Source organism: Danio aesculapii, chromosome 12 (genome assembly GCF_903798145.1).
Source record: "Danio aesculapii chromosome 12, fDanAes4.1, whole genome shotgun sequence".
NCBI classification, from domain to species: Eukaryota; Metazoa; Chordata; class Actinopteri; order Cypriniformes; family Danionidae; genus Danio; species Danio aesculapii.
The window spans coordinates 10429776-10454512 of NC_079446.1; the positions used below are offsets into that span (position 1 = coordinate 10429776).

Below are 24737 nucleotides of genomic sequence, written 5' to 3' on the forward strand. Positions count from 1 at the left end.
TATATTTCACATGTCATTTCATTCATTCATTCATTTTCCTTCAGCTTAGTCCCTTGTTTATCAGGGGTCGCCACAGCAGAATGAACGCCAACTATTCCAGCATATGTTTTACGCAGCGGATGCCCTTCCAGTCGCAACCTAGTACTGGGAAATACCCATACACACCAATTCACACTTGTACATGGCCACAAAATTGTTTACAAAATTCACCTATAGCGCATGTCTTTGGACTGTGAGGGAAACTGGAGCACCCGGAGGAAACCCACGCGAACGAGTGGAGAACATGCAAACTCCACACTGAAATGCCATCTGACCCAGCTGGGACTTGAACCAGCGACCTTCTTGCTGTGAGGCAACAGTGCTAACCACTGAGCCCCTAAGTCATTTACTTACTGCTATTCAAGTCTGCTTAACAATAAAAAAAAAGGAAAGGGCATCCTTTGGAAGGGCATCCGCTGCATAAAACATATGCTGGATAAGTTGGCGGTTCATTTCTTTTATATTTGCCATGATGACAGTACATAATATTTAACTAGATATTTTTCAAGACACTAGTATTCAGTTTAAATATCAGTAATATAACTCACGTCTTGTGGCTGCTGATGGCTTTTCTTTTTTTGCGATAAAGCACGACTCCACATATTAGCACAAGCACAGCGACTGCAACAGCTACTGAGATGCCAATGATCTTTGCTTGTTGGAAAGAAGAGTAAAATGTGTCAAAATGGTACAAGTTATTTAAACACGTTTAAGACATTTCAGACAAAAAAAAAAACATTTACCAGATGACAATTCAGAATATTTGACTTTACAGTAAGGAGGTGCCCAGCCTGGATCACAGTGGCATTGTTTTTTATGATTACAAATCTGCAAAAACAACAAACAGTAACAATCTAGTTATGTATTTTTATGCTATGAGTTATAAATATGATAACAGGAGGTTTGATCTCACCCCTCGACCATTGCACTGCAGTGAACAGTCTTCATTGCTACCATAAATGTTCAAGTCTTGGCACTTATAATCATAGCAAACCTGTTGAAACAACCACGAGACTTCTTATTTTGTGCCTAAAATAAATTCCAGCAGCCAGTCCAAGTAGCATTCTTGCATGCTTACCTTATTATGCCCACATTTTGTGCCAGTAGGAACCATGCTGAGCGCATCCTCCTCTGTTTGGTCCCCTGCTACGTTACACTTTCCTCTTAATGTTAATATGACCGCTTTCTGACCAGTAACGGGGAATTCATTTCCTTCTTTGCAAAAGATTTTTCCACAAAACATGTTTCTATATGAGGGGAAAGGATAATTATGTCAAAATCTTGGAAAAACAGCACATGGATTTGCTGCAAATAGGCAGTAAAAATATTTTTGTTTTTGTAAAACACCATTTTTGAAGAATAAAAATGTATATTTATGTAAAGTAGTTTGAAGAATGATGTTTGCTAAAATATAACATTCACTTTTTAGTAAAAATCTATACCGTGAATATGTCCTATGATGTGAGATAGCAAAATACCCTGAAATAATATATAAACTCATATTGTGCTATCTATTTTATATTTATTTATGAATATTATTTGTCACACTTGTTGGATATTTTCAATAAATAGGGGTGTCACAGGACAGCAAAAGCTAATCAAGTTTCTATGTTTTAAAAAATATATGGATGAAAAATTATAGTCATTTACTACACGGTTGATCTGTGGTTCGTACAGATCAAAACCAACGGTTTGGAACACAAGTGACCTGCGGATTAATACATTTTTTTTTTTACTTTACTAAATTTATAATGATCGCAGAGAGATCACCTATCACGTCATTCAAATCACATGTAAGAAAGCATTTAGGCTTTACTGTAAAATATAATGACGGAAGAAGTTGTGGTAGGTTATTCGGGATGTGGTGGGTTTCTTAGGTTATTAAAGGTGTTTTCTGTCACTACTTGTTTAGCCTGCATTAATGCATTCAGTGTAAGCTGCATAAATAATCATTAAAATATCGGGATCTCAAGACACACACGACATAAATTATAAATGAAGGTGATATGCATATGTTTATTAATCATTCGAATCGAAAAATGCAAAAATCAAGAAAGAGATTCAGTCTTTAGTTTACAAAGAGTCAAAAAACACAGAAGTACTGAGATAACTTTTAGTTAAAGTTAAAGGTTTATAGTTTAGATAACACTATTGATGTTTCTGGTAAAGATTAAAATCACTGTCATATGCATCTAACTTGACGCTTAAAAATGAAAGTTGTAGCAGAAATTACATAATTTAACCAATGAGTGGCGATAACCAGCCATCAAAAATATGCCACTGAATAATTCTTCAAAAATTATCCGTCTAGCAATGAAACATGAAGATTTATGAGTGAATAACTGAAACATTTATGGAAAATGAGACTAAAAATAAATATGGGTTGTACAAATTATAATGTTAGATTTAGTGTTATCAGCAACAGTAGTGGTAACAATAAATTTTTCACAGCACTAAATATTTTACAATGTATTTTCATTCAGCTGATTATTTCTTCATTTTATTTTTAATAAAATTACAGGTTCTAAGTTCTGTTTGTTAAAACCAAAAGTGTCTTTCAGTACTGTTTTTTTTATAAATGGAAAGTAAATTACATTTGTACAGTTGTCCTATCTGTGACTGAAAAACCATAATGTGATCCAAACCATGAAATTTACACCACTATTGTTTAGCCTGCATCAATGCATTTAGTGTTAGCTGCATGATTAATCATTAAAGGTCGGGATCTCAACACCCACGCAACATAAATGATAGTAATTTGCATATGTTTACTAATAATTCGAATTGCTGCATTCAAATCTGTGTTTGAAAAACGAAAAAATCAAGAAAGAGATTCAGTCTTTAGTTTACAAACAGTACAATAACACAGAAGTACTGGGAGAACAACTTGTAGTTTGGATCACGGGTCACCAAACTTGTTCCTGGAGGGCCGGTGTCCTGCAGATTTTAGTTCCAACCCTAATCAAACACACCTGAACAAGCTAATCAAGGTCTTAAGCTGCAGTCACACTGGGCTTTTCTCCCCACAGACTTCCATTCATACCCACACGAATGCGTCAGACTGGAAACGCAAGGTCATGCGTCAAGTTTCGCAGGTTGCAGCGGTGCAAAGTTCAAGCTTGGTGAACTCTGACCTGCGAAATCGCATCTCTTGACTACGTTAGACCAATGGAGGATCAAAACATGACCTCTCTGAACAGAAATTTAAAACATGGAGCAATCGCTTGCTTTTTTAATGTCTAATCATCCTGTTTAATCCCGCCCCTTTTCGCAGCGCCGCACGAATTTCGCATTATCAAACTCTAGTGTGACCGCAGCTTCAGGTATACTTGAAACACCCAGGCAGGTGTGTTGAGGCAAGTTGGAGCCAAACCCTGCAGGGATACTGGCCCTCCTGGACCGTGATTGGTGACCCCAGGTTTAGATAAAACCACTGATGTTTATGTTAAAGATTAAAATCACCGTAATATGCATTTAACGACGCTCAAAAATTCAAGTTGTAGGCAGCAATTACATTATTTAACCAATAGGTGGTGACAACCAGGCATAAAAATATGCCACTGAATAATTCTTCAAAAGTGATCCATCTAGCAATAAAACATGAAGTTTATGAGTGAATAACTGAATCATTTATTGAAAATGAGACTAATAATAAATATGGGTTGTACAAATTATAATGTTAGATTTACACATGTAGCGTTATCAGCAACAGTAGTAGTAACAATGAATTTTTGCACAATATTTTTCGGTAAATTTTTATTCAGCTGATTATTTCTTCATTTTATTTGTAATAAAATTACAGCTTCTAAGTTCTGTTAGTTAAAAGCAGAAGTTTCCTGCAGTGCTGTTTTTGTAATAAATGGAAAGCAAATTACATTTGTCTCCTCCCATTTTTGGCTGATTTGAAAAATGGTCCAGTCCTTGACTAAAAAACCATAATGTGATCCGAATCATGAGATTTGTGATCCGTTACACCACTATCATTTACTAATATACTGTAGCCACTTGTAAAACAAGGTCTGACATATTTATTAATGATTTTACAATTTTCTTTTTAGCTTTTAAGAGCTGTAATTTATTTAACTATGCTCGCGACAGTCAGTTTTAAGATTTGGCTCAAAGGTTTGGATTTTATAACAAGAGATCCATGGAAAAAAAAGAAATTTTTAACCATTTACTGCACTTTAAATGATGATGATACTAATTATATTCATTTTTGTCATGTGTGACAGTGAAAATGCAACGACACATTAACAAACCATATTTTCCTGCCTTCAAAATGTACAACCTTCATTCACAGACCAAATTATAAACATTAAACATAATCTTTGCTTATACATAAAATACTTTTAAAATACAGGTGCCCCTGCGCAACACCATTTTGTGAGCTATTTTCATGTAGAAAATGATAAAACATCACATACTCTCTTGTACAGGGTCTGAAGCCATCTTTGGTTTTTCCACAGTGAGAATCATTTTTTCCTAATGTGTTCTGGTAAAAGCATGTGTCAGAAGCCACTTTGGCACCTGGTGAAACAGCAAGAGACACAGCATTAATGCAGATATCAATGCTTTGTTTATAGGAGCTATTATGCAAATCAGGACACTAAAACATCAGAATCTGCCCAGCTTGTGTAATGAATCACGCTGTTTTCATAAAAAACATTTAGGCTTAGTGATTCATACTATATGTTGGTATACCTAATGTTAGTATACCTAATATGTAAATTTATACAACAGTTCTGTCTGGTTCTTGAATCTAATTGGCTGATAACCGGCTGATTGCAACAGAGAAATACTGGAAAATCTCTGTAGACTGATGGCATTTCACCCTGTTCAGCCATATAATCTTAAAATGTGAGCAAAATCACCTGTTTTGTCATCACTTTAGACATTAAGCTTGAGAATCATTTGAATACTAGCTCTAAAGTGACATTTGTGAAGTAGCAACGGTTTCTGCTGTTCTGTTGTCAGCTGCAGATGTAAATGAATGGCTTAAGAAAGTAGTTCCTCGCACAAAAGTGTTTTTGAGACTCTGCATGTTTAATTTTCTTTTCTATATACACGATTATGCAGTCGAACTGCTGTATAAACGCAATATCAGACGAGTAGTACTGCGATATGGATGTATATCGGCACTGGTGGGCGGCACTAAGGCACGCCTCCCATCAGTGCTGATATACTGCCATATCGCACTGCTGTATGTGTGATATTGCTCATATATCCAAGTATAGAGCTGTGCAGTCATTTTGTTTACATTTTTGACAATATAAATAATCAAAGAGCCAATATTTGGGAACACAGTTAAAGTGTGTACTTTGTATAAACATAATCTAAAGCCTCTACCAAATGTGTGAATTTTGTTTACTGAAAACAGAAACAAGTGGGTAAGGGACCGTCTACACACTGCATTTCAACAATCCTGCATGTTGATAAGTAACACAGGTCAGACATGATTTTATGAGGACACACATATACTTTCATTATTTTTAAACCAGTTAAAGAGTCCTCAGTTTTTAAGAAAATGTAAGTATAGGGCATAATAATAAGTATAAAAGAGAGCAACTATCTATATACATTTAAGTTTTAACAGTAAACTAGTCACCTTGGACAAAGTATAACAGCCACTGCAAAACCTTTTTCTTTTTTCCATAAATAAAACTTGTATGGGTGGTTCATTCCGCTGTGGCGACCCCTGATGAATAATGGGACTAAGCCGAAAATTTAATGAATGAATGAATGATAAAACTTGTGAGAGCTAGAGCTGAGGCATAGTCTGGGGTTTGTTGGTGGTTCATTGGAGAGTGTGGCTGCTTAGCTTATGGTTGCTTAGAAGACACCCAACAGGAAACTTAAACCACAAGATCTTGATATATCAAAATGCACAGAGCTTTCTGCAAAACAGGACGAGGTCAGATCATATTCACACCTTAAACTAATCATACCAGAGTTTATTACACTCAAAAAATAATTGATAGTTGAATCGACTATGATTTAATTGTAGCACCCATTGTGCATCTAAACAAATCAAGTAAACTTCAACTGCTTTTTTATATGAACACAAAATAATCTTGTAAATGTAACTTTGTTCATTCATTCATTTTCTTTTCAGCTTAGTAATTTCATTAATCAGGGGTCGCCACAGCGGAATGAACCGCCAACTTATCCAGCATATGTTTTACACAGTGGATGTCCTTCCAGCTGCAACCCAACACTGGGAAACACCCATACACTCCTGTATTCACACACATACACCATGGCTAATTTAGTTTACCCAATTCACCTATAGCGCATGTCTTTGGACTGTAGGGGAATCCAGAGCACCCGGAGGAAACCCACGCGAACACGGGGAGAACATGCAAACTCCACACAGAAATGCTAAATAACCCAGCCAGGGCAAGCAAGTAAAATAGATTAGAAGTATCATTTCAAAGCTGTGCCGAATGTGACTCTTTATACGCATCAGCTGCCGACCAAAAGTTCTTAGCATGCTTCTTGCGCATACACCCATAGCCACCCATAATTTTGCGTTTGCTAAGAAAAAGGTCTATAAAACACCTTTTAACCCTAATTGTGCTTCTGATCCAAGCAGTCAGGCCTACATCTAAACTTGTTCCTGCAGAAAAGCTGTTTGCAAGAGTTTAGCTTTCAACACACTCGTCTGGATGTTTCTTGCATGCCTAGTTAGACCACTGGTTCAGGTGTGTTTTCTTTTCATTTTCTTTTCGGCTTAGTCCCATTATCAATCCGGGGTCGCCACAGCGGAATGAACCGCCATCTTATCCAGCACGTTTTTACGCAGCAGATGCCCTTCCAGCCGCAACCCATCCACACACACTCATTCACACTCATACACTACGGACAATTTAGCTTACTCAATTCACCTGTACCACACGTCTTTGAAATGTGGGGGAAACCGGAGGAAACCCGTGCGAACACAGGGAGAACATGCAAACTCCACACAGAAACGCCAACTGACCCAACCAGCCGAGGCTAGAACCAGCGACCTTCTTGCTGTGAGGCAACAGCACTACCTACTGCGCCACTGCGTCGCCCTGCTGAGTTCATATTGTATGATTTTCAAAATCATGTTTTTACACTGCAAGACTATTTGGGGTAGCAGTAGCATTGAGTTTCTACTATGTTCACATTTTATGATGGCTTGGCGAGAAGACATTTAAGACTGTATGACTTTACTATATGAAGAATCACAGACAACTCTGTCTGGCTCACAAACTACGCTTCATAATCAAGCGCTGTTGCATTCGCAAGTCTGTGTGTGTCTGTTTCCCCCGTGTTTGCTCTCTCTCTCTCTCTCTCTCTCTCTCTCTCTCTCCCTCTCTATCTTTTCCCGCTTTTGCTCACGTCACAGGTCCTGCCATAATTATGTCGGCGACGTCACCGGGGATTGGCTGGAATGATGTAGGGCTTCTTTTAAAAGGTGGAACGGTCGAGGAGAGCGGGTAGGGAGTTGTTGGCGTGTAGTTGCGAAATAGGATTGTTGTTGGAAAAATATTATTATTTGCGATACTTGTTGCTTATGTATTCCTGAGTTGTGTGTAACATTGGTTTTCGTGTTATTGTGTTTCCCACCCTCATGTAAGTTTTGTTTTGGCTTTGTTTGTTATCATCATTGTAAAAATATTGTATATACACGGTTCAAAGCATTTGTTGTACATATTTTCTCTTGTTTTTATAAATAGTTAGGAAGTTAGGTTTAGTATTGTATTTTTATTTCTATTATTTTCTTTGTAGGGTGTAGGTAGTTTTATTTTGGGTGTTTAGGTAGAGTGGGCTTTGTGTTTGTTATTTTGTAGTGGGTCCTCTCCGATGTAATAGGCTTCACTTTTTGGGTGATAAAAAAAAAAAAACGACAAAAAAAACGAACCTGACTTTGCGGTTCATAAAAAGTTAACTTTATTTGTCAGGGTCGTAATGGCGCACACCAGAAGTGATAAAGAAATAATAGTTCTCCTGTAAGACTGGAAAAGGTACACCTTTGTGGTACATAGACAAAACATCAAAAAGACATGGGTGTTCCTGTTAAGGTTTTCCCAAACTCTAATGCATTTCTATGATCCAAAAAGACTGAGAATAAGCCGTTCTTGGAATTAAAGCCATGTTTTCTGATATTGTGGTCCTACCGAAACTCCCCACTGCCCTGTCTCTTGTTCTCTTGTTGGCTGTAGGTCATAGTCATTGTGTTTTTCAATCAGAATGCTGTCATAATGGAAGTTATTTAATGTGTGGAGACATGTCTGCTATTGTTTTTGATTGCATCTTTGATAATTCATACTGCATGACTGGCAAGAACAAGCCATTTTAGAGGCACCGGTTGCCTCCGATTTCAGGTATTTGTTGGTGATTTTACAATCAGGAGCTAAACCTGGAACAGGATTGGACACCCCTGGCCTAGGTTATTCTTGGAAAGGTGTCTTGAACTTTGCTCATCTCCATATAGGCAGGTAGTTGCCCAGAAGCAGGGTTGGAGATCACTGTTTTAGGGAGACTTTACATCTTGTAAATTGTTGCTTCTGTTGAAGATTTTCTGGGCTCAGATTAAACTCATGCTTACCTTTTCCCCAAAGCCTTTGGCAGTGCTGGAGATGAGTGGGGCATTGGCCATTGTAGCAGTAACCCTGGCCAGAGCTGCAAGGTATGCCATTCATATTGAAGTCATTCTCAGGGCACTTCTCCGAGAGCCCTGTGCAGTACTCTGGAACATCACACTCATTTATAGATGCTCGACACAAGCTTTCAGCATCTTTTATCTGGCACAGCAAGAGAGAAAAGAGAACTGTCAATAACAGTAACTGTCATCCACAGCCTACCATCACTTTATCTGTAATTACTGTTAACACCACACAGTATTGACAGTGAAATGAGGCCACTCAAAGGTTGCTGGATCAAGTCCCACTAGTGTTGTGCCCTTCAGCAGTTTGAAGCTTGCATGATATTGTCAAAATCGTTTATATCAGACACAGACTTCACAAGACGTCAAAGCCTGCAGTCAATCTCGTTTACAGATCTTGGGTTCAGATCCCAATAATGTCCTTTCTGACAGTGTCTGGCAGTTTTTGTTGGTGCACTCTAGGAAATAAGTCTGTAATGTTGCTTGAACAATTTGAAATTGACTTTTACTTAGGCCCATGAAAGACTGTGTGTTTTAATCCATAGCACTCTTGCTGTATAGCAAGTAAAGGGGTCGAGCCTTCTCATTTATGGCTCCTAAACTTTGTAATAGCCTTCCTGAAAATGTCCGAGGCTCAGACACACTCTCCAGTTTGAAACTAGATTAAAGACCTATCTTTTTAGTAAAGCATACACTCAATGCGTCACATAACGATACGATACATGAATGTGCCCCATGCAGGTTTTTGCATCTCGTTTATATACACTATGATCAGCAGCTACGCTAATTATTCTCTTCATTCTCTATTTCCACTTGGGCATACTCATCTCGAGGCCCCCAGAGACTATGCAGCACCACTGATGCGATCCAAGACCAGCGACAAGATGATCCCAAGGTTTCCATAATCCTGGACCAGGCCGTATTCTGAGCAGCTGCTGTGGTGGTTATGGAGGAGTGGAGAGCACAAGACTGATTCCTGTGACGCTCCAGGGACAGACGAGTCTCGCTGACGTCCAGTTTCTCCAGCGCTTAGACTGCAGCTCTGCACAAGACGTTTGGCCAATGGAGAAATGGTCGTGCCCAACTGAGCCTGGTTTCTCTCGAGGTTTTTTAATTCTTCACTTTCGCCAATTGGTGAAGTTTTTTCCTCGCCGCTGTCGTCACTGGCTTGCATGGTTCGAGACCTGTAGAGCTGCGCATCGATGGATTTGCTCTTCAGTGTTTGGACTCTCAGTAGTGATTATTAAACTACTCTGAACTGAGCTAAACTGCACTGAATTTAAACACTGAAAACTGAACTGACACTGTTTCAATTTACTATGATCTTCTATGTGAAGCTGCTTTGACACAATCTACATTGTAAAAGCACTATACAAATAAAAGTGAATTGAATTGAATTGAATTGAAAATATGAATAGAGTGGAAAACAGCTCTCAAATTTCATGTAAAATATCTTAATTTGTTTTCTGAAGATAAAAGAAGGCCTTTGGAGATTGGAACAACATAAGGGTGAGTATTTAATAACAGAATTAAAATTTTGAGCGTGAACAAACCCTTTAAATATAAATTATTACAAACACTTTATGCTTTTCTGGCGACTGCTTAATCAGGGTATCCTAAATCCTAAATCCTAAAGATAATTTTAATACCTTTTTAAGACTTTTCAAAAGACCTTCTCAGAATATTTTAAACCTCATCACCACCTCAAGTTCTAATTCGTATCAAACTATTAACTTAATAAACAGTTGTAGTTGAATAAATCAATGAAGCACAACCGTGCAACAGAATTGAGATAAGCTCGAAAGATCAAAGCTTGAAAGAATAAATTATGCGGTTGTTTTCACCGACAGACTTCAACCACTGTTTAAACTCGTCTTTCTCCAACCTGGAGTACGCAAACTAACATATTCCCATTTTGTTGTCTGTTTCGCTCGTTGGTTTCACTACATTTGGAGAGCGTCACATCACCTTCCTGCGTTTGTCGCAAATTACGTGACATCAACCTGATGGAGGAGCTTGGCCAGACCCGCTTACAGAACCGATTACAGATCATCAGATTTTAAATAAGTATTAAATATATTTATGCTTTTTTGGAGTAAAACACTTCGGACAACGCTTAAAAATTTAATTAAAAATTGCAATACTTTTAAGGGCCTTAATTTTCTCATAATTGTTTTATCAACTTTTAATACTTTTTAAGACCCCGCAGACACCCTGTTAATGATCCTAGTTTCTTGTATTTTTTACTTTCCGAGTCACCCTTTCATGCAACAGTTGGCTGCAGTTGTTTAGAGTGTGTGTCTTGTAAACATGACATTCAATGTTCAAATCCCAGTAGTACCTCTGTTTATTTGTCTGCCGGCAGAAGGCAGACCTCATGAGAAGTTTTTTCAAAAACAAACAACCATGTGTATGAAAGGCAAAGGCCTCTAGATTACACTTATTTTACCAAAATAAAATATTTTTAATTAGGACAGTAAGGTCTGAATTTGCTCAGACAGAGGTTGCTTAACAGAAATAATGTAAAGTATAAAATTCAAATTCATGGTGCAGTGGAAAAAAATGTATATTGTGTATATCGTTGCCATCCTCTCTGCAGATCTCTCGCATGCCCCTATACTGAATGTAATCCCACACCATAATTTTTCCTTCACCAAACTTGACTGATTTCTATGAGAATCTTGGGTTCATGCGGATTCCAATAGGTCTTCTGCAGTATTTGTAATGATTGAGATGCAGTTCAACAGATGATTCATAAGAAAAATCTACCTTTTGCCACTTTTCCAAATGATCAACTAGAAGTCAAGTTATTATTTATTGCTCTTACAACTGGGATAGACGACAGGACTTTTGTCAAGTAGTGTAGATCCTGGGTTCAAATCTCAACAGTGCCTTTCTGCCAGTGACTTTACTCTCTTTGCTCACTTTAGGTTGGAAAACCCTAAAAGTGCTTGAAAATTCTAAATCTAGCATTAATTCAACTGAGATTCAAGGATGTCTCTTTCAGTGGAGCAGCATTCAGTAGGCTCTGTGCAGCAAAATGAGGCCATTCAGAGACTGTGGGTTGAGTCATGGCTTCTGACAATTTGGTGAGTCCATTTCGCCCCACCAAATAACAAAAAAAATCAAGAACAGTAGCTTGTGTGACATTTTTAGACTACTTTTCGGCGCCCACCCAAGTCAAATGCAGTATTGAACTTTGATTTTACAGATCCTGGAATTAAATGCCAACTGTGCCACTTTGCCAGTGGATTTGCTCAAGTAGCTCACTCAAGAAAAAGGAACATATTACTGCTGTCTTCTTCAATTCTGCTGAGATTCCGAAAAGTCTCTTTCTTTCACAGAATTGGGCTAACAAACCCTGGAAAATCAAAGTGCCTCTTAAAACCAAGGAGCTCTATAGAACAATGGAGACAACATTGGAGTACTAGACTGTAAAATGATGTGGTTCAATGTCACCAGAACCATCAATTTGGGCAGTTTATTATGTACTCTTTGCCCCTTCCTTCATCCCAAAAAGGCCTAGAAAAGAAGCTCTCTCTTTTAATGCGTATAGTGCATTTATTGTGTATGGCCATACACCCAAAGCGCTACCCAAACATGAGGGGGTCGCACCACACCGTCACCAGTGTGCACCATCCACTTGAATAATGCGACGGCAGCCACAGCACAACAGTGCCATTGCTTACCACAAAGTCTCTATAGGGGTAGTGGAGAGACAGTGATAGAGCCAATTTAATGGGTATGATTGAGGGGCTATGATGGGTAAGGGCCAATGGAGGGAATTTGGCCAGGACACCGGGGTTACACCCCTACTCTTTATGAGAAGTGCCATGGGATTTTGTTTAATGACCACAGAGAGTCAGGACCTCGATTTAACGTCTCATTCGAAAGAATACGCTCACTGACAGTATAGTGCCCCCTTCACTATACTGGGGCGTTAGGACTCACACAGACCATAGGTTGAGTGCCCCCTGCTAGCCTCACTAACACCACTTCCAACAGCAACCTAGTTTTCCCATGTGGTTTACTGACCAGGCTCTGCCCTGCTTAGCTTCAGTGAGTAACCAGTCTTGTGATATGGCTGTGGCCAATAAGCTCTCTAGCACCTGTTCATTAATTCATAGCTCGCGTCTACTGTAGGAATTTAATATTACAATTCCATGTGTGTTTAATAAAAAAGATTTAAAAAAGAGGATTTTCAATGCCAAAAATATTAGTAATTTATTAGATACAAATGATTTATTCGATTCAGAGCTCTGGGTCAAATCTGTCCCTTGTGTTACACAATACAATGCAAAATTACATTCTGGAGGTCCACAACCATTCTGCATTTGTCTTACTCTAGCATTTACACCAACATAGGCGCATTCTGAAAACGTAGCCCTACAGTATATAAATTTCTGGAGATCACGAATTATGTAGCCAGAGCTATGTGAGCCATTTTGTCTTTAAAACGAACGCTATAGGTTGGTTTTACGCCGTTCCAGCTGACCGGGTCAATCAGTGCTTTTTAAAATACTATTGGTTGGGTTTAGTTGGTCAGCCAGTAAGTTAGTCAGTTGACAGCAGCCTCTTGTGGATTTACACGATAAGCGCAGGCACGATTGGCACTCATGACAGAAATTTGAGATCTGAAAAAGCGTACACAGCAGCAGGTGGACTCGCAAAAACAAAAACTGCAAAAAAGCGTACACACAGCAGGTTGACTCGCAAAAACAAAAACTGCAAAAAAATCGTAGCTCCTGGGACTTATTTTGCTTTCTCCAGTATATAGGGGTACGTAATCCAAATAAGCCTGGGTTGATTTATACATAACTGATATTAAAAGGTTGAGTTTTGGAAGCATTCACCACTTGTCAATTATTCTGCAGTCCTCTGATGGCCACACCTAAACATACTTCCTCTTTTCTAAAAGCTATTTGCACAACATTTAAAAGCATAAGACTTCTCAACTGCAAATGTTCTGTGTTCAGCTTCAGCACATCTTTGCTTCCACAGGAAAGCTAAGTGAGAAGTTAAAGTTATTTTCAGATAATGATGCGCTGTGCCTTTCAAGTCAGCTGTACTTTTGCAAAAAAATGCTAATTAGTATTCAAGCATGTCCCACTCAGAGGAGAAGGCTAGGTTATTGTATCACTCAGCAACACATATATTTAATAAAAGTAAAAGAGACAAAAAAGCAATAAAAAAAAATAAGTTTCTTTTTCCCAACACTACCTTGCATAAGAAAATTTGGTGTTTTGACATAGAGTTGCTACAGAATTAATAGGATACCCTGAGATTGGATTGGTTGCATATTGACAATCTCATCCCAAACTCACATCATTGCTTTATACAAAGTTTCATATTAAACAGGGAAACAACAACAGATCAAAGTTTTTAAAGCTCCACCAAAAACCTGACATCTTTTGAGAGTTTAACAAAAACACAAATTGTTGTTTGCTAGTTTCAGCTTGGCGCAAGAGTCGCTTTTGACATTTTGCATCACCCTGTTTAAATAGCAAATGCATTTGCGCGCACATGTGCGTTCTGGTCTAAAAAAGGAGGCGTGTTGAGGCGCATTGCTGGCGCGTTGCTATTTTGAGGAACTTAAATAGACTGTTCAATAGACCAGATCGAAGCTGGTCTATAGTCCAGCACAGAGCGCACACATTGCTTAATACACACAGGATGTACAGCAATACACAAATATCTTTACAAATGAAAAATAAATAAAACATTAAGGATATAGATATAGGATATAATAAGGATATATATATAGGACATAAATATAAAGGATTAACATATTACAAAAAATATTATTTTCTAGCCTACATAAATATAAAAACTATACTTTCATGCCTTCTTCATCTCGGGGGGCTTTTCAGTTTATTCATGACAATTTGCTTTTGAATAATGTTATTATTATTAGCAGTATTATTTATTATATGCATATTTATATTTGTTTTATTAAAAACTAGCTTAGATTTGCCCACCTGTCAGGTTTTAGACCATTTAGGGCACATCATGTGTATTTGGATATAACTCCAATATGGTTTTTTGAGCACACTTCGTTATTATTGTTCATTTATTCGTTTGCTGGAATTAAGAACTGAATTTAGAAATAGTTTTGAAACAAATCTTTGCGCTTAATAAACGAAAATAATTATGTATAGGCTAATAGATGTCTGTGCGTACAACACCTTTCCCTATCCACGAGAGTGAAAGTGAAAGTAAATAATGAGGAGGCTCATCTCTCCTTCTCGAGCCACAGGTCTGTTTAACTGTTTTCTTGCTAGTGAAGCGCTCAGTTTTTCCACTTACAAAGTCCGCCATGTAAATAGCAAATGCCCCATGGCGTGATGCAACTGAATCTTAAAGGGAATGGGAGATGAGACTCTGATTGGTTTTTTCTCAAAACATAGCTATATTAAGAGAATAAGCTCAACCCTGTAGGACCATGCGCCGTGGCGCAAAGCGGATTTTTCCGTCCTTAAAATAACAAAAGTGGATTCTGACATGCCCTTAATGCGTTTTGTGCCCTGCACTTTGAACTTTGCGCATTGATCGTCAAAATAGACCCCTTAAAGTCCATGTGAAATCAATTTGTTTAGATTTTTTGTCATTTTTAAAAATGACAAGATTTTAACTCCTTAATTGTCAAATTTATTAATGATTTCACTGATTTGGTGAACAAAAAACACAAAATGACTCATTTTCATAATATAAAAAGTAATTGTAGACAGGATTTTTTTAACCTTTAATCACTGTCTTGAACATGTGAATTATTAGTAAAAACATTGGCTTCGATGCATTGTTAGATTTTATGCAGCATAAGAGTTTCAGTTTTGATTATTGGTCATTTTCCCTGTTGGAAATAGGTAAAAATTGTAATTTGTTAACCCTTTAGATAGGCCTGTGCAAACAAAAGCTTAGTTTCTGCATTTTATATGGAGTTACAGTATATGGAGTATAACAGGCTTATCTGAGTACTTAAATAAATGATTGAACGATTACAGCTCAGAACAATGTGGTGTTGTTCTGCCTGGTCAACTTCATTTCATTTGTAAATATACATTCTTTCCTGTGATTCAGACCTGCAGCACATTCCAAAAAAGTTGGGACAGGAGCAATTTAGGGCTAGTAATCAGGTAAATTGGTTAAATAATGACGTGGATGAACTTTATCCCACTTTTTTAAATGGCTACCTGCCACAAAACATAAAAAGTTAGACCTAACATGCTTCTGAGTTGTAATATTTTATTAAATATTTGTCAATTAACAGACTTAAACTCAGCATTCCAAACAGGCAAATTAGAGCTAAATTCTGCAGAAGATCAGCCCCTTCAGGACCAGGTTTGAGCGCCCTGTTCTACAGTGTATGTATATAGTAGATCACTTTAGTGAAAGGACTTCCTATTCCACCACTCACACAAGCTCAACTCATCCCAGTCATTTCACCCACAGTAAAAAAAGAAAAAAGTCACTTAAGAGCATTACCTGGCAATTCTCACAGCAGTCTCCCTGAGCACAGCGCGAACCTTCAGTGAGCTTGCAGGTCATGGGATCACAGCATGGATTTTTACATTCCTTCAACACAAATGCACAAGACGGTAAATCACTGACACATCAGATGTGAGTCAAAGATAAACATACATTAATGCATTAATGATGTCATTTAAGAAGGCTGGTTTTCAATCTGGCCTAGACTGAGTCACTACCATAGACTGTTTAAAAATACACATACGGGATGTGTGTAATACCTCAACTGTTCCACAGTCACACTCCTCTCCAGGGTCCAGGAAAGCATTACCACAGACAGGCCCGCTGTACAGTTTATATGAGCTTGGGGTGTCCAGCAGACAGCTGGGGTTGGCGTTGTCTAGAAATACACTCAGTTGCTCTAGGCTGCAGTCACTGAACTGCTCTGGGAACAGTGTGCTGGATGGATAACAAGAGCACAATTTGTAATATTTGACCAAATTAACACTTTAAACTGCTTTTAGGAAGAGCAGTTCACTTACACTGTAAAAACTGCTGGGTTCCACACAATCGAGTTGTGTTGGGACAATATGAAGGAATTAAGTTAGCTTATTAGTTTTTACAAATTTAAGTGTACTGAACATAAAACAATTAAGTTGTTCAGAAAACCCTCAAGAATTGTGTTGTTTCAGCTCATTTTATATAAGCATCATTTTTTTGAGTGTACATTTCTTCAGGCTCATGATAAGCTTTCATAATGATATTTCAAGGTAAAAGTATGATTAATTGTATTTAATGTTGATCTGTTAACTTTAAATTAGTCTACTTTCATAACACGTTATCGTACACCTACAAGAAAAACTCTTTGTAGTGTCAGATTAATAATTTTTATTTCAATGTATTTAAATCATTATGTTTTATTAATCATGTTGTACTTTTTAGAAGTGCACTTATTTTACATGGTGACTTTTAAAACACATGTAAAGTGCTTCAAAAGATTCCCAACTGTAGTGAGTTATGATCATTTAAATTGATTAAACTGCACCAGATATATTACAATATATTTATATAGGTAATGCATTTGAGCAGAAATTATATTAAGAATTATCTTTGTTTACCATTATGCTCATCAGTATTCCTTAAACATACTGTATTTGTAAGGCAACAAAAATAATTCAGAAATGTATCATACAAATGTACTTCATGTACTGTATTTTTTAGTTTCAGTCTGTTAGTTTAATGATATGTCTATTACTTTGCAGGACCTTTAAGTCTCAAAGCGACAGTCACATAAAACTATAGGATTCTGTCATTATTTACTCAACCTTCACAAATCACAAACCTGTTTGAGTTTCTTTCTGCTGTTTAACACAAAAGAAGATAATTGGCAAAATGCTGGAAACCAGTAACTATTGATTTCCATAGTATTTATTTTTCCTTAATGGTTTATGGTTTATGGTTAATGGTTTCCACCTTCTCAACAGAAAGAGAAACTCATAAAGGTTTGGAATGACTTGAGGGAGAGTTGCATTTACAGTGCATCTGGAAAGCATTCAAAGCTTTTTCCACATTTATTATTGTTCAAGCCTTACTCCAAAATGGATTAAATTCATTTATTTTCTTAAAAGTCTACACACAATACCCCATAATGACAATGTGAAAAAATATTTTTTTAAATTGTTGCAAATTTATTAAAAATAAAAAACCTGAAAAATCCCATGTAGGTTAGTATTCACAGCCTTTGCCGTGAAGCTCTGAATTGAGCTCAGGTACATTCTGTTTCCACTGATCGTTCTTGAGATGTTTCAGCAGCTTAAGATTTGAAAAGGCATACACCTGTCTATATAAGGTCCCAGGGTTGACAGTGCATGTCAAAGCACAAACCAAGCATGAAAACAAAGGAATTGTCTGTAGACCTCCGAGACTGTATTGTCTCGAGGCACATGGCTGGTGAAGGTTACAGAAAAATGTCTGCTGGTTTGGCCTCCATCATTCGTAAGTGGAAGATGTTTAGAAACCACCAGGACTCTTCCTAGAGCTGGCCGGCCATCTAAGCGGAGTGATTGGGGGAGAAGGTCCTTAATCAGGGAGGTGATCAATAACCCGATGGTCACTCTGTCTGAGCTCCAGCGTTCTTCTGTGGAGAGAGGTGAACCTTACAGAAGGACAACCATCTGTGCAGCAATCCACCAATCAGGCCTGTATGGTAGAGTGGCCAGACGGAAGCCATTCCCCGCCTGGTTTTTCCCAAAGGGCATCTGAAGGACTCTCAGATCAAATGAAACAAAATTCTCTGGTCTGATGAGACTAAATTGAACTATTTGGAGTGAATGCCAGGCATTACGTTTGGAGAAAACCAGGCACCGCTCATCACCAGTCTAATACCATCCCTACAGTGAAGCATAGGGGTTGCAGCATCATGCCGTGGGGATGTTTTTCAGCAGTAGGAACTGGAAGACTAGTCAGGATAGAGGGAAAGATGAATGCAGCAAAGACCTAAATCCTATTGAACATCTCTGGAGAGGTCTGAAAATGGCTCCCATCCAACCTGATAGAGCTTGAGAGGTACTACAAAGAGGAATGGGCAAAAATTCCCAAAGACAGGTGTGCCAAGCTTGTGGCATCATATTCAAAAAGAATTGAGGCTGTAATTGCTGTCAAGGGTGCATCAACAAAGTATTGAGCAAAGGCTGTGAATACTTTTGTACGTATGAGTTTTCAGGTTTTTAATTTTTAATAAATTTGCAACAATTTCAAAGAATCTTTTTTCACATTGTCATTATTGGGTATTGTGTGTAGAATTTTGAGTTAATAAATTATTTTAATCCATTTTGAAACATGTAACATAAAAAAAAATGTAGAAAAAGTGAAGTGCTATGAATACTTTCCAGATGCACTGTATTATACATTTTAACTACAGCCATTTTTAATTTTCCTTAATTTCTATAATAAGTGCTTATTTTAAAAGCATGCTGAAGTATATTTCTGGTTGCTTAGTGATTGCAGTTTGTTGCTAGTGTGCTATGTGGTATTATTTAAGGTATAATTTAGTTATTTCTAGGGAATTACACAGGGAGTTAGTGGATGCCTAGATGCAACCCAGGCTCATTCTGAAAATGTACTGCTATATACATTTCTGGAGAGCACCAAATACGTCCCAGGAGCTATGTTTTTGCAGTTTATGTTTTCGCAAATCCACCAGAGGCTACTGTGTATGCTTTTTGAGGTCTCAAATTTCTCTTGCGAGTGCCATTCATGCCTGCTGTTCTCACGTAAATCCACCAGAGGCCGCTGTTGACTGACTGACTGACTTACTGAATGACTGACTGACCGATCAACTGACCAACCCTCCCCCTTCCCTAAACCCAACCGATAGTGTTTTCAAAAGCACAGGTTGACCTGCCGACCCACTTCCCTAAACCCAACAGTTTTAAAAAGCAATCCATAAAAAGAAAAGCCCTCGCCTGATTTTTACCACATTTTCAGATTTTACCACACTCTCACCGTGTTATTTACTTGTTTATTTTATTTTTGGCTACTGTTTTTATCTTATCCACTTTCTGGAACTGTTCTTCGCCGAACTCGAACCCCATTGTCATGGTCAACTCCTCTCTGCATCTCAAGTCCGCCGACGTACATGACAAGCTAACTTTACAAACTGGTAACAGTGGGAAAGTCATCCATACGGAGCCAAGTGGTCAGCTGGTAAGCACAACAAGGAACAGCATCAAACTGCTCCGTAGCATTCGTTTTAAAAACAAAATGCGGCCATACATAACTCTGGCTACACAATTCGTGCTCTCCAGAAATGTATATGGGGCTTCGTTTCAGAATGAGCCTATGTTGCCTAGATGTCTGGTAGCCAGTTAATAGACAGAGAGATCTGACTTCGAACCAAAGCACAAATGAAAACAGTATAATATTACACAAATACTGCTTACCCCACACGCTCTGTCATGATACAGAAGGAACTGATCACTGACGAGCCACACGTACAGTGATCTTCATCATGGGACATGCCCATGTTATGACCCATCTCATGTGCAATTGTGGATGCCAGGCCCAGTGGGTTCTGATTATGATCCTGAAAATAACACCATATTGTGCAATTGTCTTTAAAGACAAAAAAATCATTTTGTTCCAAATTATGATTTAATTTGATCCCAGAAATAATCCCAAATTCAGGCAATGAATACCTGATTGACTCCCGCTGAGCTTTCGGCACACATTGCAAATTTGTTTGCCAACCCAACTGTGTCACCCAAAAAATCTATTCCACTAGAAGACAAAAAAAAAAAAAAAAACAGTTAATAGTAGGGCTGCACGACATAGCATTATTTTTTTATTTTGCAATATATATTACGATATGAATACAATTTCACCAGATGACTTCCCTATTTGGAAAAAAATTATAATGTTATTGATTGAGTAATAAGGGTAGTAATATGTTATTACGATTGAGATGATTCTGCAGTGGGAGTGCATCTCCATAAAATCTAATAAACAATCTATAAACTTTTTGGGGTCCCCCGACACATTATCATTGTGGTCTGTGCTATTTGCATTGCATTTCTGTATTTGCATGTGTTGTGAGGATTTTCATGCATAACAATCTATAAATACAGTCAAAAAACTGTATTAGGGGTTCTATTTTAACAATCAAGACACAAAGTCCAAAGCGCATGGCGCAAAAGCATTAAGGGCATGTCAGAATCAACTTTTGCTATTTTAAGGATGGAAAAATATGCTCTGCGCCCTGGTGCATGGTCTAACATGGTTGTGCTTATTCTTTTAATGAGTTATGGGTGTGTTTTAAAAAAAAAAAGAAAACAGTTTAACAAACAATCTGCGCGAGGGTAAAGAATAATCCTCCTCCATTTGGCCTCTATACTTTCTCTTTACTTTACTTTTAATCTTTACTTTATTCCTTTACTTTCGTGGATAAGGAAAAGGTGTTGTACGCACTCCACTGAAGACATCCATTAGCCTACATATTTAATTTGGTTTGTTAAGCGCAAAGATTTGTTTCAAAACTATTTCTAAATTCAGTTCTAATTACCAGTACATTAATAAATGAACAATAATAACGAACTGTGGTCAATTATATCCAAACACACGTACTGTTCTTATGCCCTATATGTTGATTCATAGGTCTCCAAAACCCGACAGGTGGACAAATCTAAACTTGTTTTTATTAAAACGAATATAAATATGAATATAATCAATAATTCTGCTAATAATAATAACAACATTATACTGTACAAATGCAAGCTGTCATGAATGCACTGAAAAAAAGGCATGGAGGTATGAAGAAGGCATGCAGGCAGTGGTTTTTATATTTATGTAGAAAATAATATTTTTGTAACATTTTAATGCTTGAATTGTTTTCATATGTAAAGATATTTGTGTATTGCTGTACATCTTGTGTGTATTAAGCAATGTGTAAGCGTTTGAACCCACATAGGTGCATAACTAACGTGCTCTGCACAGGACTTCAGACCAGCTTTTGGTCAATGGTGCAGTTTATTTTAGTTCTTCAAAATAGCAACGCGCCAACAATGTGCCTTAACACACCTCTATTTTAGACTAGCACACGCAGAGTGCAAAAAGTGGTGCAAATGGATTTGCTATTTTAACATTGTGGTGCAAAACATGAAAATTACGGTTGCGCTGGTCTGAAAATAGCAACAAATCGCGCCACACATCTTGTGCCTTATTGCGACAGGTGTATGATAGGGTCCAAAGTGTTTTATCACATCCCGAATCTAGATTTAAGTACAGTTGAAGTCAGAATTATTAGCCCCCTTGAATTGTTAGCCCCCTGTTTATTTTTTTCCCCAAAATTTCTGTTTAACGGAGAGAAGATTTTTTTCAACACATTTCTGAACACAATATTTTAATAACTCATTTCTAATAACTGATTTATTCTATCTTTACCTTTGCCTTGACAGTAAATAATATTTTACTAGATATTTTTCAAGACACTTTTACACAGCTTCAAGTGACATTTAAAGGCTTAACTAGGTTAATTAAGTTAACTAGGCAGGTTGGGGTAATTAGGCAAGTTACTGTATAATAATGGTTTGTTCTGTAGACAGTCCAAAAAAAAATTTGCTTAAAGGGGCTAATAATTTTGACCTTAAAATGGTTCATAAAAAATGTAAAACTGCTTTTATTCTAGCCGAAATAAAACAAATAAGACTTTTTTCCAGAAGAAAAAATATTATCAGACATACTGTGAAAATGTCCTTGCTCTGTTAAACATCATTTGGGAAATATTTAAAAAAGAAAAAAATTCAAAGGGGGGCTGTTAATTCTGACTTTTTCTGAAAATAAGAACAATAAAATGAATCATAGTTAAGGTCACGAATGGTACAATTTTTATACCTGAATGCTTTTAAAGTCAGTATATAATCACAGGCATTTAATAACACGTGCAAATGATGAATTATAATATAAACTCAATATTGCATATGCTGCGATGTGACTATTGCGAATGATCACATTTCGATATCGATGCTGAAACGATATATAGTGCAGCCCTAGTTAATAGTATTATACTAATGTCAAATAAAGATCCTTTGGTAAAACTTAATAAGTTCTCATTAATTCTGTTATGGTAATAATCATTAATAAATGCATTAGTTAACATAATAATAATAAAAATAACAATAATGCTAATACAATAACAATATATTTTGTGTTTTATATCTTAGTTAATCATAGTTAATAACACAACCCCACAAATGATCACTGTTTAGCTTAGTTTACAGTGTTTAAACTAATAAGATACATATGTGAATTAAAAACTAAATTAGTATATGCTGATATTTCTAGAAGCTTTGATAAGTAAAAAAATATATAATTTACTCTCCCTGCACTTATTTAAAACCTGTTTGACTTTTTTCTGTTGAACATAGAAAGTATTTTGTAGAAAGCTGGAAACCTTTGAGTTCCATAGTATTTGTTTTTCCTACTATGGCAATCAATGATTACAAGTTTTCAGTTTTTTTGTGTTCAACAGAATAAACTCATAAAGGTCTAAAACCACTTTGGGCTGAATAAATAGTTTGTACATTTTTATTTCTGGATGAATTATTCCTTTAATACAAAGGTCTCTAACTGGATTCCTGGAGGGCCGCAGCTCTGCACAGTTTTGCTCCAACCCTAATCAAACACAGCTGATCCAAATAATCAAGGTGTTCAAGACTACTAGAAACTATTAAGCAGGTGTGAGTTGGAGGTGGTTGGGCCTAAACCACGCAGATCTGCGGCCCTCCAGGAATTAAGTTTGAGACCATTGCTTTAATGTGATAAATACAAAGTTTAGTTAGTAGTTAACAAGTGATGACCATTAAAACATTAATGTAAAATGTGGGAATTATATTAAAGTGCAGTACATTAGGCTCTGTTATAGTGTAGCAAATGATCTCAGTCATCCGGCCGAGTAAATAGGTCATACTCACGTCACAAACTGAGCATTGTCATGTTTGACCCTTTTAAGCAGATTGCTCTTCCTCCATTCTATAAAGCGACTGAGAGTGTCATCAGAACTCACACTGACCACAATCTGGTCCTGTTTCATCCAGACCTCAAGACCCACCAACATCACTCGGATATTAAGAGGCCGATACAACTGAGAAAAGAATCATGTTTTTAGTATGTTTCATCAAGATGTTTATATTAGCTTTAAATTACTTAATGAATTTAGCTTTGACTCTGTTTGAATAAAATATATGAACTTATACCTTGTCAATGTGATTTACAACCTCCAGCATCCTGGCTCTGATAGTATCCATGTTAGAGCCAAAGTTTCTGTACTATAAGAGCAAAACATAATTGTTTGCAATCATTTTTTTGGTAAATGCCAAAATCTACCATGTTGAAATATTAGCGATTAGCTAAAATATTGTCCAAGTCAATCAAACAGGCAGTATTTGTTTTAGAATTATTACAATTGGCCAGCAAACTGTAACCCTTGTTTACTGTTCAAATTTACTACCCTTCAGAAAACATCCACTGAATTAAACTGCTGTAAAAATGCATCACATAAATATTTTATTCAATTTTTATCAGAAATCTGTTGATAAAAATTACTAAATGTTTTTAAAATTACAAGATTTTAACTCTTTATTTGCCAAGTTCACAAATTATGTCACTGATTTGGTAAGAAAAACACACAAAATGACGTATTTTTGATATAAAGAGTAGTTATTATAGCTGGATTGTTTTTATCTTTCATCACAGTCTTGGACATGTGAACGATTAGTAACAACATTGGCTTTGATGCATTGTTAGATTTTCTTCCTAATTTACAGTTGGTGACTGTTTTTGCCCCATTGACTTCTATTATAACCAAAATAAATACAGTCTTTGTTTTTATTTACCTCATGTAGTTCTGAGGGCTGAGATGCATATTTTGACTTTCTCAGACACATCAAGATACTGTTGAAGTCAGAATTATTAGCCCCCCTGTTATTTTTTATAAACTTAATTTAAAAAGTTTCTATTAAAAATTCTAGCTGAAATGAAACAAATAAGACCATCTCCAGAAGAAAAAATATTATAGGAACTACTGTGAAAATTTCCTTGCTCTGTTAAA

General features: G+C 36.9%; 1 protein-coding gene across 1 annotated transcript in view; it reads right to left on the reverse strand.

Annotated features, from left to right (window-relative positions):
• adam8b (ADAM metallopeptidase domain 8b) overlaps window positions 1-24737 on the reverse strand; it is a 47170-nt gene that overhangs the window by 11081 nt on the left and 11352 nt on the right. The window contains exons 8-19 of the mRNA XM_056470037.1: window positions 23884-23955; window positions 23602-23771; window positions 20332-20413; window positions 20077-20219; window positions 16417-16594; window positions 16154-16243; window positions 8615-8810; window positions 4464-4566; window positions 1118-1286; window positions 953-1033; window positions 783-867; window positions 588-693 (exon numbers count right to left, since the gene is read on the reverse strand). Coding sequence (XP_056326012.1) covers window positions 588-693; window positions 783-867; window positions 953-1033; window positions 1118-1286; window positions 4464-4566; window positions 8615-8810; window positions 16154-16243; window positions 16417-16594; window positions 20077-20219; window positions 20332-20413; window positions 23602-23771; window positions 23884-23955 — 1475 coding nt within the window. The remainder of the gene's footprint in view (window positions 1-587; window positions 694-782; window positions 868-952; window positions 1034-1117; window positions 1287-4463; window positions 4567-8614; window positions 8811-16153; window positions 16244-16416; window positions 16595-20076; window positions 20220-20331; window positions 20414-23601; window positions 23772-23883; window positions 23956-24737) is intronic.